The following is a 15,633-nucleotide window of genomic DNA, read 5'->3' as shown; positions in this document are numbered from 1 at the left end:
TTCCGGTTATAGTGATTCAGTTTCTAGTTATAGCCTAGCTATAATGGATGCTTCTCTATACATAAAGTCACTATGAAATCAAAATTGACAATTCTTATTTTCATGGAATATTGCAGTATTTTATTATAAATTCTTATACCCAACACACACTCACTCACACACACACACACACATATATATATATATATATATATTAATTAATGTGCCCTTCTATTTAATAGGGGACAAAGGACCATCAAAGCTTTCGTTCCATGACAAATTTTATTTAGCTATAGGAGAAAGACATACAGTAACAGCAAAGATAAAAAAAAAGTCAAACAACATTCAGTCTACTGACAGTGGGATTTCTTTATATGTACCATTTTGTATTGATGGCTTATGATAAACAGTTTGTTATTGTGAAGCAAGGCCTTAGCTGGATTATAATACATATAGGCCTACATGCATTTTACCAGAACATTTAAATAATTGTCTTTATTTTCAGAGCTTTCAAATAGTAATATGACACTGTATATTGAGTCTGTTGTGAAAACAGTCTCAGCTAGAACGCTAATTTCACCCACCATGTATTCCCACAAGCCACATTGTTTTTCTCTTGCTGTCTAAATATCTTCTTACAGCTGCTTCCCCGCTGCATTCAATTCAGTCACTCCAAACTAACATTCGAATAAAACTAAAACACAGTACATAGAGATAAATATATACACCTTTTGACATTTTATTTTACCATTATGATTTTAGAACTTCGGAGGTTTTCTCAACTGACAAACTCTCAAATCATCAACACATCCATATGAACACCTTGTGTTGTTTCAACGTATTGTAAAATAAAATACGGCTGATTAAATACATATTTTATTCTACATAAATATTTTATTCTTGACCTTAGTGATCAGAAACTAACAGAATAACATCACTGAGCTCTTAATAAATATTAAATAACATAATACTGATTATGTATCACAAGCGTGCATATTTTGTGTGTGCCTCAATGTCATTGTCATGATTCTGCCTTCTAGTCTTTGATTTTCCCTGGACTTGAGGCAGGATCATGACAGACCCGTGTTTTATGTTCACACACATGGCCTTTTGCTGGGCCATGTGCTTGTGTTGTCTCGTTCCTTGCCCCGCCCCCTTGTTATCCTCGTTTAGTCATCATTGCTTTACCCTTGTCACCTGTTTCCCTCATTAGTTTCTCCCTATTTAATCCCCTTGTGTTTGCTGTCCTATGCTGGTTCATTGTCATTCGTTGTGTGATTTACCTGTTGAAAGTCTTGTCTAGAAAGAAGAGTTTGATCCTGTCTTTGCTGGTAGTTTATTGTCTAGTTTTTTTTGTCTGAGTCTTAGTCTAGTTTTGTTAGTCTATCCTGTCTTGGTTTGCTCCCTCGTGGGTTTTGTTTTCTGTTTTTGTCATTAATAAACTTTGTGTGAAGTATTTACTGTCTGCGATTGGGTTCATCTCTGCATCACCATAATGGTCATATTGTGTCTAAAACAATGGTGCCAGACTTCTGTATGTTACTGTTAGTGTGTCATGCACACAAATGTTTTAAATATTTCAAATAATTTGAACAAATTAACCCTACAACACTCTAAAGCCTCTGGGGCTTTAATTATTATTTTATTGTTTCCAATGCAATGTTGATTAACATTAGCTATGGATGTAACACATGGCATTCAGATGATTTTTCGCTTGACAAGTACTTTAGAGAAGAAGGAAGGGGAGGGCTCAGTGTCCTGTGTGCCTCTGTTATCACTCAAACACCTTTTTATCCTACGCACATCTGAGCTTGAAAGGTTGGTCTTCAGGTTCAGGACAGCAAGAACATGCTGCTCACTAGTGGAGAGTGACAACAAAGATAACTGATAAAAAAGACAAACACTGGAAGATTGATTGTTCATCTTTCATTTTGCTAATGACATTATTACTAATATGTATGTTGTAAATAGTTATTTGTGTAAAGAATGAGACATGTGAAAATAAGATATCTTGCTGGTTTCTTTCCCATTCAGGTTAAATAACTGCATCTTGCCTGCTCACATCTGTCAGACTCACCTAATGTCAGGATAGTCTCTTGCCAGTGTTGCAATCTCAAGTTGCAAACTCCCAAGATCCTGCAGTCTCAGAATCTCTGATAATTTGGGCAATATTTGACAGAGCCATTCCTCTTCGGATCCCTAGAGAAGAGAATGGTGCTTCACTTAGAAAACTAATTCTATTGTTAGATAAAAATGTCCCACTTCTTTCCCACAATTCATGCTCTTTCAAACAAAGGGAATAATGTAAAGAGAATACACTGAAAAGGTCCATATTTTGTATGTGCCTCAATGTCATATTGTGTCTAAAACAATGGTGCCAGACGTCTGTATGTTACTGTTAGTATGTCATGCACATTTAATTATTATTTTATTGTTTCCAATGCAAAAGGAAACTGTGATAAAAACACACAAAACTCAATTAACTCTAAATTATTTGCACATTTCTCTGCTATATTCACCACCAAAACTAACATTGTAGTTTAATCTGTTTTAATCCTTTTTGAAATGTTAATGTACTCATATAATGGCTTATATATACATATATATACACTCACCTAAAGGATTATTAGGAACACCATACTAATACTGTGTTTGACCCCCTTTCGCCTTCAGAACTGCCTTAATTATACGTGGCATTGATTCAACAAGGTGCTGAAAGCATTCTTTAGAAATGTTGGCCCATATTGATAGGACAGCATCTTGCAGTTGATGGAGATTTGTGGGATGCACATCCAGGACACGAAGCTCCCGTTCCACCACATCCCAAAGATGCTCTATTGGGTTGAGATCTGGTGACTGTGGGGGCCATTTTAGTACAGTGAACTCATTGTCATGTTCAAGAAACCAATTTGAAATGATTCGAGCTTTGTGACATGGTGCATTATCCTGCTGGAAGTAGCCATCAGAGGATGGGTACATGGTGGTCATAAAGGGATGGACATGGTCAGAAACAATGCTCAGGTAGGCCGTGGCATTTAAACGATGCCCAATTGGCACTAAGGGGCCTAAAGTGTGCCAAGAAAACATCCCCCACACCATTACACCACCACCACCAGCCTGCACGATGGATCCATGTTCTCATTCTGTTTACGCCAAATTCTGACTCTACCATCTGAATGTCTCAACAGAAATCGAGACTCATCAGACCAGGCAACATTTTTCCAGTCTTCAACTGTCCAATTTTGGTGAGCTCGTGCAAATTGTAGCCTCTTTTTCCTATTTGTAGTGGAGATGAGTGGTACCCGGTGGGGTCTTCTGCTGTTGTAGCCCATCCACCTCAAGGCTGTGCGTGTTGTGGCTTCACAAATGCTTTGCTGCATACCTCGGTTGTAACGAGTGGTTATTTCAGTCAAAGTTGCTCTTCTATCAGCTTGAATCAGTCGGCCCATTCTCCTCTGACCTCTAGCATCAACAAGGCATTTTCGCCCACAGGACTGCCGCATACTGGATGTTTTTCCCTTTTCACACCATTCTTTGTAAACCCTAGAAATGGTTGTGCGTGAAAATCCCAGTAACTGAGCAGATTGTGAAATACTCAGACCGGCCCATCTGGCACCAACAACCATGCCACGCTCAAAATTGCTTAAATCACCTTTCTTTCCCATTCTGACATTCAGTTTGGAGTTCAGGAGATTGTCTTGACTAGGACCACACCCCTAAATGCATTGAAGCAACTGCCATGTGATTGGTTGATTAGATAATTGCATTAATGAGAAATTGAACAGGTGTTCCTAATAATCCTTTAGGTGAGTGTATGTGTGTGTGTTACTTTTAACATCCACTACACTATTGATTTACAATTCAGAGAACAGAAATGTAAAGGAGAGAAATTAGAGAATAATAATAAAAAAAAAATAGTGAAAACCACGTGTCACTATGAGCCAGGAATTCCAGCGTTTTCATAAATGGCTCCAGAATAAAGAAGGCGTTGGATTGTGTTTGCAAGTAAGAGTCAAAAGTTCATTTTTTTCTAAATTTTGATTTGTAATTTGAGCTTGCTATATTTGAATGTGGATGATAATCCTGATTGCGCATGCTTTGGATGCATGTGTGTATGTTTATTACATGCAGCGTCTGGAAGAGATCTTACCACTTTGGCAAACACAGAGCAGATTTGACTGTTGTCATGGACGATGAACTCAGCAGCTGCATCTTGCTGTTCTTTGTCCTTCAGTTTTAGTTTTCTCTTCATCATTCGTCTCACATACTCAACCATTACTTCTACATGCAGCTCGGCCAGCAGTTCCTATACACACATACAGACACACAATCTTCAAATATATATCTATAACTGTATCTTAATCACCACATTAGTGAACAATGTAAGATTATATGCCCATTTACATCATGTTATAGGACTGTCAGAAACAATATTTTCTGTAAAAGTGATTCTGACCTCTCGGCAGACAGGCTTTAGCTCTTTGAATTGATCTATGTTATTCTCCAGCGCCTTCATCAGCTCCTCCACAACCTCACAATGTCCAGCAAACCAGGCTTGAGTCCACAGCTTACGGTACATCGGCTGTACAGATAAACAAGTCTGGTTATTTCCAAAATGTAAGATTTAATTTAAGATATGAATTGTAAAGAAGCATCACAAACATGGAAGAAAAGCTCAATGCTATTTTCCCAGTAAGGACATGTAAAAATAAAAAATGATCAGGGCAGTATCTCCAGGTAAAAAAGTACTCTCGTGATTTTTTCCTTCTTTACTAACCTTCAGTTCTGCGTGAATCTGACTGAGGAAGTATTTGTGACAGATGTTTTTGAGGTCTGCTAATGTGGACAGACAAGCCTTTCTAGTGTCTTCTGAGAAAAGATGCTCTGGTCTTTGTACATAATTCCTGAGGATATAGAGAAATAATGGTTGCTATAATTTAATTTAATTAAATTTTTTACATTTAATTTAATTTAAATACTGATAGTAGACTGCATGTTTCTGGTTAAAAGAGAACTGTAGTTTACATAAAGTTTAATATAAAAATTATATAAAAATTCAAAAATGAGTAATATAAGACGTTATACTATTGTCAATTAAAGGAGCAGTAAGCAATTTGAAACACAGGGTGCTACTCGGGGCTACTCAAATTGATGCTTCCTCATTTCCTCGCTCCTACGTCCACCAGCCCGTGACTCAGAAACCGATCGAACTCAGTCATCTTTCAAGGACTTTTCAATTCTCTAATTGCACCACGATGAGGCGAGGAATGAGGAGAGAGGAAGCTTCGGAGTCATGAGCGAGGATACACAGGTGTATCCTTCCCTCACATCCTAAAGGGGTGGAGCTAAGACACGAGGAAAGGAAGTGAGGGAAGGAAATGCACAAATAAGAAGTGAGAAGCACCTAACATGATATTTTGCTCTCTGGGAAGTCGTGTTTACGATTACGATCACGGTTACTTTTGTTGGAGCAAGATGGCGGTTAACCTTCTTTTAATTACACTACACAAAAATACAGAACATTTTTTAACTCTTCTTCTAGAAAATAAAGTACAAAAATTGCTTTTATATATTGCTTGTAAACTTTATCATATTGTTTTATTACAATCATGTACAAGCTATCATATTTTGAGCAGGCAAGTTTATTTTGTTGACAATGTCACTGCTCGTTCAGATCGGGCCTCCCACTGGTATTAACAACTTTTTGGTGGCGTTCATGTACGTTCAACTTGTAAATGTGATATTTTCCGACATGACGATAATGCACCATTTGAAATTGACACCCAAACAAACACACCCCTACCCAAAAGAAACACCCCCCAGCCCCTCATTGATCCACCCCCAATATAACAAACACAAAATGCACTAACAGCTTCCAAATCAGACAGTTCGCACAAGTATGGATGAATCAACTGTGATTTAACAACAACAGAATATCTTCAGTGAAACAGCAAAAAACCATTGTTGCTGAAGTATCAAGCGGAAACAAAGCAACTCTCCAACTCTGAAAAGCTTTTCCAGTATTAAAGCAGGTTCTACCTCTAGCCTGATCGGAACCCTTCTCCTTGCAATTATATTCTTCTGACCTTTTTCTCTTTGGTAATATCTCAGCCATCTCTCTTCCTATAGTCTTTCTACAAATGTCCCGCTTGCTCACTTTCTCTCCTCCCCCATCTTTATTTTTTCTCCTATTTACACAGCCAGCAATACGTTCAAACACTATTTTATTTTTCAGCACATATACAGAACAGACATCTAGAAAATGTTTAGATGTTGGTTTAAATTTTCAACAGCGTTTCTCAGAAATCGTTTACTGCACCTTTAAAAAATATACATATTTTACTGCAGTAAGGTAGAAAAATTATCATTTAAACTCACCTAAACAGGTAAATATCGTTGAGACTAGCACTGAGAGTTTTAGAAACATTTTCTTGTTTTCTTTTGAGAAGTTCCTCTAGACTTGCCATATAGCTGCCATTGAAAAAAAGGAGAGAGCATGTCAGTCTTATTTTAATGCATGAAAATGTGACAAAGATAGTTACTAATTATCTACCTCAGAAGAAAGCTGTCCAGCTGGCATAGAAGACTCCAGGCTTTACTTTCACAGCTCAAAATTGTGTTGACCTCTCTCACAGTCGCATCAACAAGCTATGAAACAAAAATGGTTACACTTCAATGGCTAACCACATAAAGCCAAAAAAATGTTTGCTTTTTTTGTTTTTTTTTGATGATACCAACATGCATAACTAAATTAAGATGATGGTTAGAGAGTGAGTAGAGCCTATAACCTACTTGTAAGACATCTACAGCAAGGTTACTGAAGTAGTATCCATCCATGATCTCTGGATCGAAGCCATCACTCCACTTTTTCACTTCTTTCTCAAGAACGTTGGATAGCCACGTTCTGATCTCGTTCTAATGAGAGAAAATAAGCAACAGGAATTAGGCTATAAACTAAAGCTCTAAATGATATGAGAGTAATAAGAACATTAACTAATACCATATATCTACACCAGATGTGAGCTGTTCGTTCGGTCAAAAGCAAATAGAACACATTATAATCATTCAAGTTGCCTAAATTGGATGCTCCACATTGCATATAGTGGTGATTCGCCTACAGTAAATGGATGCCTTGTTCTTTCTGATGTACCACATGCAGTTGTGCTACTCCTGACAACGGGATGAATGGATTTGGTAGGCAGTCTCAAGTCATTGTGGTGTGGTGCATTGCATCAATGGACGCACCGAGGGCAAACATGGTACAACCCCAATTCAAGAAAAGTTGGGATATTTTGTAAAATGCAATATATAATACCAAGAATCTGTGATGTGTTCATTCTCTCGAACCTTTATTCAGTTGACAAAAGTACAAATAAAAAAATGTCCAATGTTTTCATTGGCCAAATTAATTGTATTTTGTAAATATATATATTTTTGGATGGCTGCAACACACTCCAAAAAATTAAAATGAAAAAATGACAGAATATCCAAGTTAAACTGTTTTGAAACAGTCCACAGTTAGCAGGTGAATTGGTAATATGTGCAGCATCGTGATTGGGTATAAAAGGAACATTCAACATAGGCAGCGGTAAAGGTGTTGTGAAACAGTGGTAAAAGTTAATGTGACAATTCTGTTGCAGTGTGTTACAGCCATCAAAAATCTAAATTTGTTTATATTTACAAAATACAATTGAGTTGGTCAGTGAAACCATTGAAAAATCTATTCTTTGCACTTTTGTCAGTTGAATAAAGGTTAAAGAGAATTTACAAATCACAGATTCTTGATTTGATGTTATTTTACAAAATATCCCAACCTTTCTGGAAATGTGGTCCTATACGAATCTGTTAGATTTTGCAATTGTGTTATTCTGAAATAAGTTTACTATTGATTTAACCATTTTCTAATAACATTAGTCATGTACTGAATTACCTCTTTGTACGAGAAGTACTGTTCCTCTAATCTCTTAAGATCTTCTTCAGGTAACAAAGGTCCAATCGATGAATTGCTGATGTGCTCCTCTAGTTCTTTGTGCTTCAATACATCTCTAAGAAAAAACATATTCAAGAATATTAACATTTCTGAAACTGTGTCTGAAAATGTTGAATAATTTATAATATAATTTAGGAAGTAATAGGTCATGATTTTGAAAATGCTAATTGGCACTTACTTTGGGTAGTAATTGACAATCCAACTCAATATATAGAGGCAATCCTCAAAATCAATACTGGATCTGGCGAGCTCTTGGAGTCTGATGGAGAAGGTTTGATGGTAGATTTGAGCATACGTTCTGCAGATGTCAAAGTCTGGTGGATAACATTCTCTCAGATTTCGGACCACTCTAAGCAGGTCTTTTTGTACTTGTTTGCCCATTTGACACACCACTGTCTTCAAGGAGGTAGACAGCTTGTCTACTTTATTCTCCTGTCCATTTGCAGTCTTCATTCGTACCTCCACGACCGTCTGGAGTAGACTGTCATGCATCTTTCTGCACTCTGTGGGCCTCCATATTGGACGCTGATCCACAGCCACTTCCGCCCAGCGTCTGTCTTGTTCCTCCTCTTGAAGTATTGAAGTCAAAGCACTCTTGAGTGTCTCCTGATTGTCCTCAGTGAAAGAATCATGGATGGCCATCCTCAGTCGCGAATTAAAGATCTCATAGTCTCTCTGCAGCTTGTCCTCCATTTCCTCTATCCTGGCCACTTCATTTGAACCGAAGAGACGTTCCTCAGCTTTCACAAGCTGCTGCTGTGCTTTAGCCAGATGGTTCTGTTCAAGGTTTCCATTAAAATCCAGTTCCGGTTCCACTGCAGTATGTGAGAAGACAATTCTGTTATATTCACTTAACTTTTTTTCTGAAAAATAACCCTCTGTTGCGAGCAGGCCGCTCTCTCACGGCCCTCGGCCTCGTCGTGTCACTCATCAGTAATCAAGCCATCGGCCTCGTGCCGCTCTCTCACGGCCCTCGGCCTCGTCCTGCTCGCCACATCCTCATTTCTGATTAAATATTTGTTATATATGTTTAAACAGATGTTTATGAAAATATACAGCTGCTAAATATATTTTAGTAGGGGTCATATTAAAGAGTCCTTGGCATCAAAGAGAAAACCCCAGCTATACCACACACAAGGGAATAAATGTATAATGTAGAGGATAAAATGTATAAATGGGCATTTAGATTTTTTTTTAATATATATATACAGTATATATATATATATTGTTGGGTTTCTATAACCCAGTTTTAAAACCCCTGTAAAATAGTTCCTGTAATTTTGAATTCATGAAAAGATTGTCTGTTACCTGATGGAGTTTCGTGGGATTTTGAATTCTTCTGCCGTTTCATGAAGTCAGGAATTTTCATTTTCATTTTGATCCCATGTTTCGGTCTTTCCTCTTCGGGATCACCGGGGGAACTTGCTATGCCTTCATAGGCATCAAGGTCCACAACTAAAGTATAAATCAGAAATTAACAGATAAGAAACATGCTTAATTTTCTCTAAATTACATGCTCTAATTAAAACTCTAGTTAATGGACTCTTTAATAGACTTCACTTCAGCTTGCCGAAGTTGCTCTGCTAAAGCATATCACTGGCACCCCAACCCTCCTGTTAGCGCTACATAGCTGCTGAACAGCACGAAAGAGGTACCATGACAGTGCAATATTAGCAGCATTTTATGATGCTTATGTAAAGCTAATGAGCAATATGCTGGTGTACTGCTAGGTATTTCTGTTCAAATCATCAGAATAGGGTGTTTATATAGTGCTAATGATCTGTAAATGAAAATCCAAACTGAGCTTCACTGACTTATAATTTCATAAATGGAACATGTAGCAATGTAGACAACAAGATGACACATAAAAACAAAACAAACCAACCAGAACATGAACAACACAATCTGCTATTTTACCTAAAATTGCTCCGGGGCTGAGAGCATCTTCAGATTGGGAATTCTTCTGGAGTTTCGTAAAGTTATTCGGTTGAATATTTTTTGGTTTTTTGAGTTTGTGCTGTTTTTTCTGACATTGTGCGTTGGGATCTTTATCAGCTATGCCATCATCGCTTCTGATTTCTTCACAGATTTCAAGGTCTTCTTCTGAAAGCAGAAAGTACACAACAGTGAATGTACTAATTAAAACATTAATCTTGTAAATTCTTCAAATAAATAAATCCCTTTGTTTGAATATTAGGGCGTAAGTGTCCCAATGGTGGTTAATCTGTCAGGATGTGCTACCATGCTATTCTAAAAATGTCATAATTACCGTAATGATTCTGAACTGTAAAAAGCCTTCAAGAGCTTGTAGAACTTGTAATTACAACGTGTAAATTACGTGCAAATCTTGGCGCTGAGAGCTACCAAGCATACTGCCTGGGCAATAGTCAGGTCCATGGCGGGCATGGTGTCAGTACAGCGCCATCTTTGGCTTCCTCTTACTGACATCAAAGAAAAGGATAAAACTGTTGCATGTCTAAGACTATTTGGAGAGTCTGTTACTGGTGTGGTGGAGAAGTTTCAGGCAGTGAAACAGCAGTCTGCTGTTTTTCGCCAGCTCATCCCACGCAGGTCTAGGGAGGCCGAGCTGCAACTGCCTTCAGCTTGTTCACACTCGTCTTCTCTATAGTGCCCCCGTGAGGTGCAATGAAGTGAGCCATCGCCTATGGAACCCCCTCGCAGAGACTGGGGTCCTAGGACTCGTCCAACGGTTCGCTCGGGGCAATGCAAACGGATAGACCTGAGTTTGACGGCCAAGGCCTCTCATTTTCAGGTTCCCAGCAGCAGTTCCTGATTCCTTCACTCGTCCTTGGATGCCAGGCCCTCCATTGGAGAGTTTGGACGAACCGCGCAAGTGTATTTGCCTCTCTCATCGTGGCCTCCTGGCTCTGGTCTTAACTGTCCCACCGCAGACTGCACCTGGGTCGGTTTTTGGCAGAGCCCTCTCGACGAGCAATGACTCAGATTCTCCGTGCGTTCCAGCCTTCAGAGTTTGTGGAAAAGCCCTAGGGTCATGTGCGCATGTCATGTGCTGTCGATGTGGCGGCCCAACCCTGATCGGGCGATTGGGCAGCTTCCTGTTTTAAAGGTTCTCACCACTCATGTGCCTCGGGGCCATATGCAAGGAGCTCAGTCTATAACAATAAGATCATTAAATGTGGTCTCTCCACATGTGCTACCTGTTTTCGCAGATGCCAGAGGCTCTCTTCAATCAGAGGATGTATTGGTACCTGTGGTTTGGCAGGTTCCAAAAATGGAATGATTAAGGCCCCTGGTGGATTAATTGGCCACGTGGCAACGCCTGCCCAAGATCTCGCAGTGAGTGTTACGTACCGTTCGTCACGGCTACAGCATCCAATTCTGGAAAGGCCAGCCTCCTTTCAGAGGGATTCTTCCTATGACGGTGCATCCTTGGGAGATGCAAGCTTTGATTTAGGAGATTTTGTTACTCTTAGAAAAAGGGGCTATAGAAGAAATACCCCCCGCTCAGATGGAATCAGACTTCTACAGCCATTATTTTGTTGTGCCCAAAAAGGATGGTGGTTTGAGTCCAATTTTGGACTAATGTTGCCTAAATCTTGTGCTCAGGGTAAGTAAATTCAAGATGCTGTCCATTTTGTCTCATATCCAAACCGGAGATTGGTTTGTGACCGTCGATCTAAAGGATGCGTACTTCCACATCCAGATCGTCAAGAGACACAGGAAGATCCTCAGGTTCGCTTCCGAGGGCAAAGCTTACCAATACCGTGTTCTTCCGTTCGGACAGGCTCTGGCTCCTTGAACGTTCATAAAGTGTTCGTTAGGCTGATATTAGCTCAATTACAGGATTTGGCAGTAGCTCATCGTGACTTGGTGCTTGATTATTTGAGACCTTAGGACTACGCATATGATATGAAGCATATGTGATATGAAGAAGCATATGTGACATTCTCGGGGCAGGATGAAGCGCTACTGGCCAATGAAATGGAATGATGATAAGGGTTTCAGACATTAGTCACACCGAAGGTGTTCCCAGCTTTGCAGCGTCTCATTCCCTATTCAGGGAACCAAGGTTACATACGTAACCGAGATGTTTTTTGGATTGTTCTGCTGACGAAACACTAAATATATCTTTCCAAGAAATTTCAGTAGACAAAAAACTTCAGACAACATGGACTTTAGCAAATTATAAGTGATCTAGGAGCTTTATACATTTTTTTACAGAAGATGCCATTGAAAACACCTCACAGCTCAGGGGCCTCATTTATAACCATTATTGCGTACGCACAAAACAGGGCCTGAAAGAGGCGTATGCCACTTCCGAGAATAGTGTGATTTATAAAAACAAACTTGACGGGAGAATTTGCGCACCTGGCGCAAACTCTGACCCATGCGTAGGCTACGAACGTTTTGGAGATGGAGCAGTTTGGCGAAACCGATGGTGAGCTGGAGTTAAATGTATTTTTGGTCACTTTTAGACAGAAAATCTAAAGGAAATAATACATACAGAAAGATAATACAAATATAATTTCACTCACCAATCCTATCACTTGAAGCAAATATCCATCCCTTCTTAAATGTCCGCGCCATCGAGCGCTTTGGGCCGTTTAGTGAAACTGACGCAAATTTATCTGAAACTGACGCAGATAAAGTACCGTGAGTCTTCATCACAGGCCCGGTTCTAGACATTAGGAGGCCCTAGGCAAAATTCATGTTGGAGGCCCCCCACCCCCAATAAAAAACACTTGAAACAAATATGATTCCTAACCTTTATATTTACCTTATAACATTTAATTTTAAATGTAGTATATTTTTACTTATACAGTACATATGTTTGGACAAATTACTATTTTTAATGTTTTTGAAAGAATTCTCTTATGCTCATCAAGCCTGGATTTATTTGATCAAAAATACAGAAAAATAATATAGTGAAATATTATTAAATAATGATTTTCTATTTTACTATACTTTAAAATATATTTCTGTGATGCAAAGCTGAATTTAGTGTCACGTGATCCTTCAGAAAACTTTAATATTCTGATTTATTATCAAATGTTAGAAATTGTGCTTAATATTTATTTTATAACCTGTGATACTTTTTTTCAGGATCTTTTTATTTTTAAAAAGTCTTCACTATCACTTTTTATATATTTAACACATCCTTGCTGAATATTGCTGTTTTTTTTTTTTTTTTTTTTTTTTTTTTTGATCAAATAAATGCAGGCTTGTAGAGCATAATATGAAACTTTAAACATTATATATGTGAAGTATATATGAAGTTCATCATGAGTCCTAATCATAAATACAGAGCATGTTCACAATAACAGTTTAAATAAATAAAATAATGATTTTAACTTTGTTTTACTTCTGATATAGGCTAAACGTTTAGATTAAATATGCCATTCTCATTAATGGAGTTAAACACTTAAACTACATGAAATCATTACTGAGAAGTCACAACATTTTTTATATTCAATAAATATAAATATTTGTTCCTCTGGCATGCTGTGTTTTAATGTTCTTTAAACATTAAATGTTTAAACATTTAAACTTAATGTTCTTTTAACTACAGAGATAATTGCTTATCATGATAATAGCAGATTGTCTGAGAAAATAGTTTCGTGCAAATATAGCCTACACAACAAGGTCTATCTGTTTCCATTACAAATATAAATCAATTAAAAATACAATTTGGCTAGTGGAAAAGATTTGTGTGACGGCACACGTCATTCATATTTTCCTAATGTCTTCTACCGTTAAATGTTATCGCGTGGATGAATAATCATATGCAAATGATATGCAGATGAGGATATGTAGTCAAATAAAAGTAGGCGTTGTATTTCGGGGAGGAGACGCATGTGCGCACAATCTCCCGCTGACTGGGATTTATAAAGTTAATTCTGCGTATGTTCTGGCGTACGAACGGTTTTATACGTCTGAATATTTTTTGGCTTTCAGGCGCACGTACACTTTTAGTAAGGATCCTGCGCACAGTTTTATAAATGAGATGCCTCACAGCCTCGCTTTTTTCATTCCTGTCATGGCGCTGCGCTGAATGTCATGGCTGTTTTGATGATAATGCATTTTATTAAGGACAACGTCATAACGCACACATTTTCATCGTTAAAATGAATGGAAAAAGGCTGGAGATGCCATTTTTTTAACGCAAAATGTAGATGGAAACTATTGTGTGTGAGTTTGTGCTCGCTGCTAGAGAGAGAGAGAGAGAGAGAGAGGGAGAGAGAGAGAGAGAGAGAGAGAGAGAGAGAGAGAGATAAAAGCTGCAAATTTAATATAAGTAATAAATAATGCTAAAATCAGTTCGTTTTCTGGTGTAAAAAGAGATATAGCGAGATATAGCCTAAATTCTGACAAAACTGGTCAAAACCACATTTGTGACTTGAGATTCGGAAAACCTATTGAGTCTGAATTGTCATTTCACTACGTGACATTCAACGTCTAAATAATAGCCTACAAGCCTGTCACTTGTTTTTTCGTGCGCCACAGTTCAGCAGCACCACAGACATATGCGGATCAAAATGCTGCAGTTTACAGTCTGTTGTGCAGATGGACAGCTTGTAGAAATCTTTTAAGAATTTTGTCGACGCCTATAGTGCTAATGTAGGCTATAGTATATGTATAAACTACCCAGACCTCAAGAAAATATTTAATTCATGCCCACTTGCATTCAAAAATGAAACATTTCAGAATAGGATGATGTCATGCATGCTATAGATCTGTCTTACCTTTCCTCACTCTTCTAAGCATCATTATCCAGTATTTAATGCAGCTGAAAGCAGCCCCAAGTGTGTTCAGCTTTCAGCTTTCAGCTTGCTGTGTCACTTAACCCCCTCAGCTTGCTGTGTGTTTGAGCGCCCACAGCTCTTTTTATAGGCTGCTGATCTCCATGTGACCTAGTGGAAAGACTCCCAGAGAAAGACTGCTGATGCTTTTGACTCTGTTTTGCTAAACATTGTCGTTTAAATCTTGATTGCTATAGCCAGCTTCCTGGACTTCAAATATAATGAATACAAATAATATTATCCTAATTATATTCCTGATTACTCACGAATGAGTCTAACAATGCCATTTACATGTTCTTGTTTTTTCCTCTCTCTTAATTTTAACTTAAAACAAGCGTTAATAACAAGCGTCCCTTTTTGACCAGCACTGGGTTCCCAAAATTACCCAAATTTGGTTGTTTTTAATAGGGCTGATTATATGCGATTAATCGCATCCAAAATAAAAGTTTGTGTTTACATAATATATGTGTGTGTACGGTGTATAATTATTTTGTATATATCAATACACACACATGCTTGTATATATTTAAGAAAAATGTGTAATTTATATATAAAAAAATTATATTTATATATAATATAAATTATATATAAATATATACAGTATATGCAAATATTTCTTAAATATATACATGCATGTGTGTGTATTGATATATACAAAATAATTATACACAGTACACACACATATATTATGTAAACACAAACTTTTATTTTGGATGCGATTAATCGCGATTAATCTTTTGACAGCCCTAGTTTTTAATGCAGAATTTTTATTTTACAGATTGGACACTGGATTTTGGTCAGTCTTTAGAAATGGCCTTTGAGTTGTTGTATTGTGGGTAGCATTACTATTGCGCTGTAAATGTAGGCTATTGAGAGTTTGTG

General features: G+C 37.8%; 1 protein-coding gene across 2 annotated transcripts; it reads right to left on the bottom strand.

Annotated features, from left to right (window-relative positions):
• Positions 1 to 242: 242 nt before the first annotated feature.
• On the bottom strand, positions 243 to 14,816 carry tnfaip2a (tumor necrosis factor, alpha-induced protein 2a). Of its 2 annotated transcripts, XM_084431590.1 has the most exons (14): positions 14,695 to 14,812; positions 12,487 to 12,585; positions 9,887 to 10,072; positions 9,278 to 9,424; positions 8,148 to 8,784; positions 7,910 to 8,024; positions 6,772 to 6,894; positions 6,533 to 6,627; positions 6,358 to 6,450; positions 4,757 to 4,883; positions 4,436 to 4,561; positions 4,130 to 4,285; positions 2,057 to 2,178; positions 243 to 1,837 (listed from the first exon to the last, which is right to left on the bottom strand). In XM_084431590.1, exons 1-14 carry the CDS (start codon positions 14,717 to 14,719, stop codon positions 1,678 to 1,680), a joined length of 2,211 nt encoding a protein of 736 aa, XP_084287716.1. In that variant the 5' UTR covers positions 14,720 to 14,812; the 3' UTR covers positions 243 to 1,677. The 2 variants fall into 2 exon arrangements, with proteins under 2 accessions (XP_084287716.1, XP_084287717.1); XM_084431591.1 differs by lacking the exon at positions 12,487 to 12,585 and having other exon boundaries at positions 14,695 to 14,816.
• Between the last annotated feature and the right edge of the window lie 817 nt (positions 14,817 to 15,633).

Source organism: Rutilus rutilus, assembly GCF_951802725.1.
Source record: "Rutilus rutilus genome assembly, chromosome: 15".
NCBI lineage: Eukaryota > Metazoa > Chordata > Actinopteri > Cypriniformes > Leuciscidae > Rutilus > Rutilus rutilus.
Note: the sequence above shows the minus strand (reverse complement) of the source record. Positions and strands in the feature narration are given on the sequence as shown.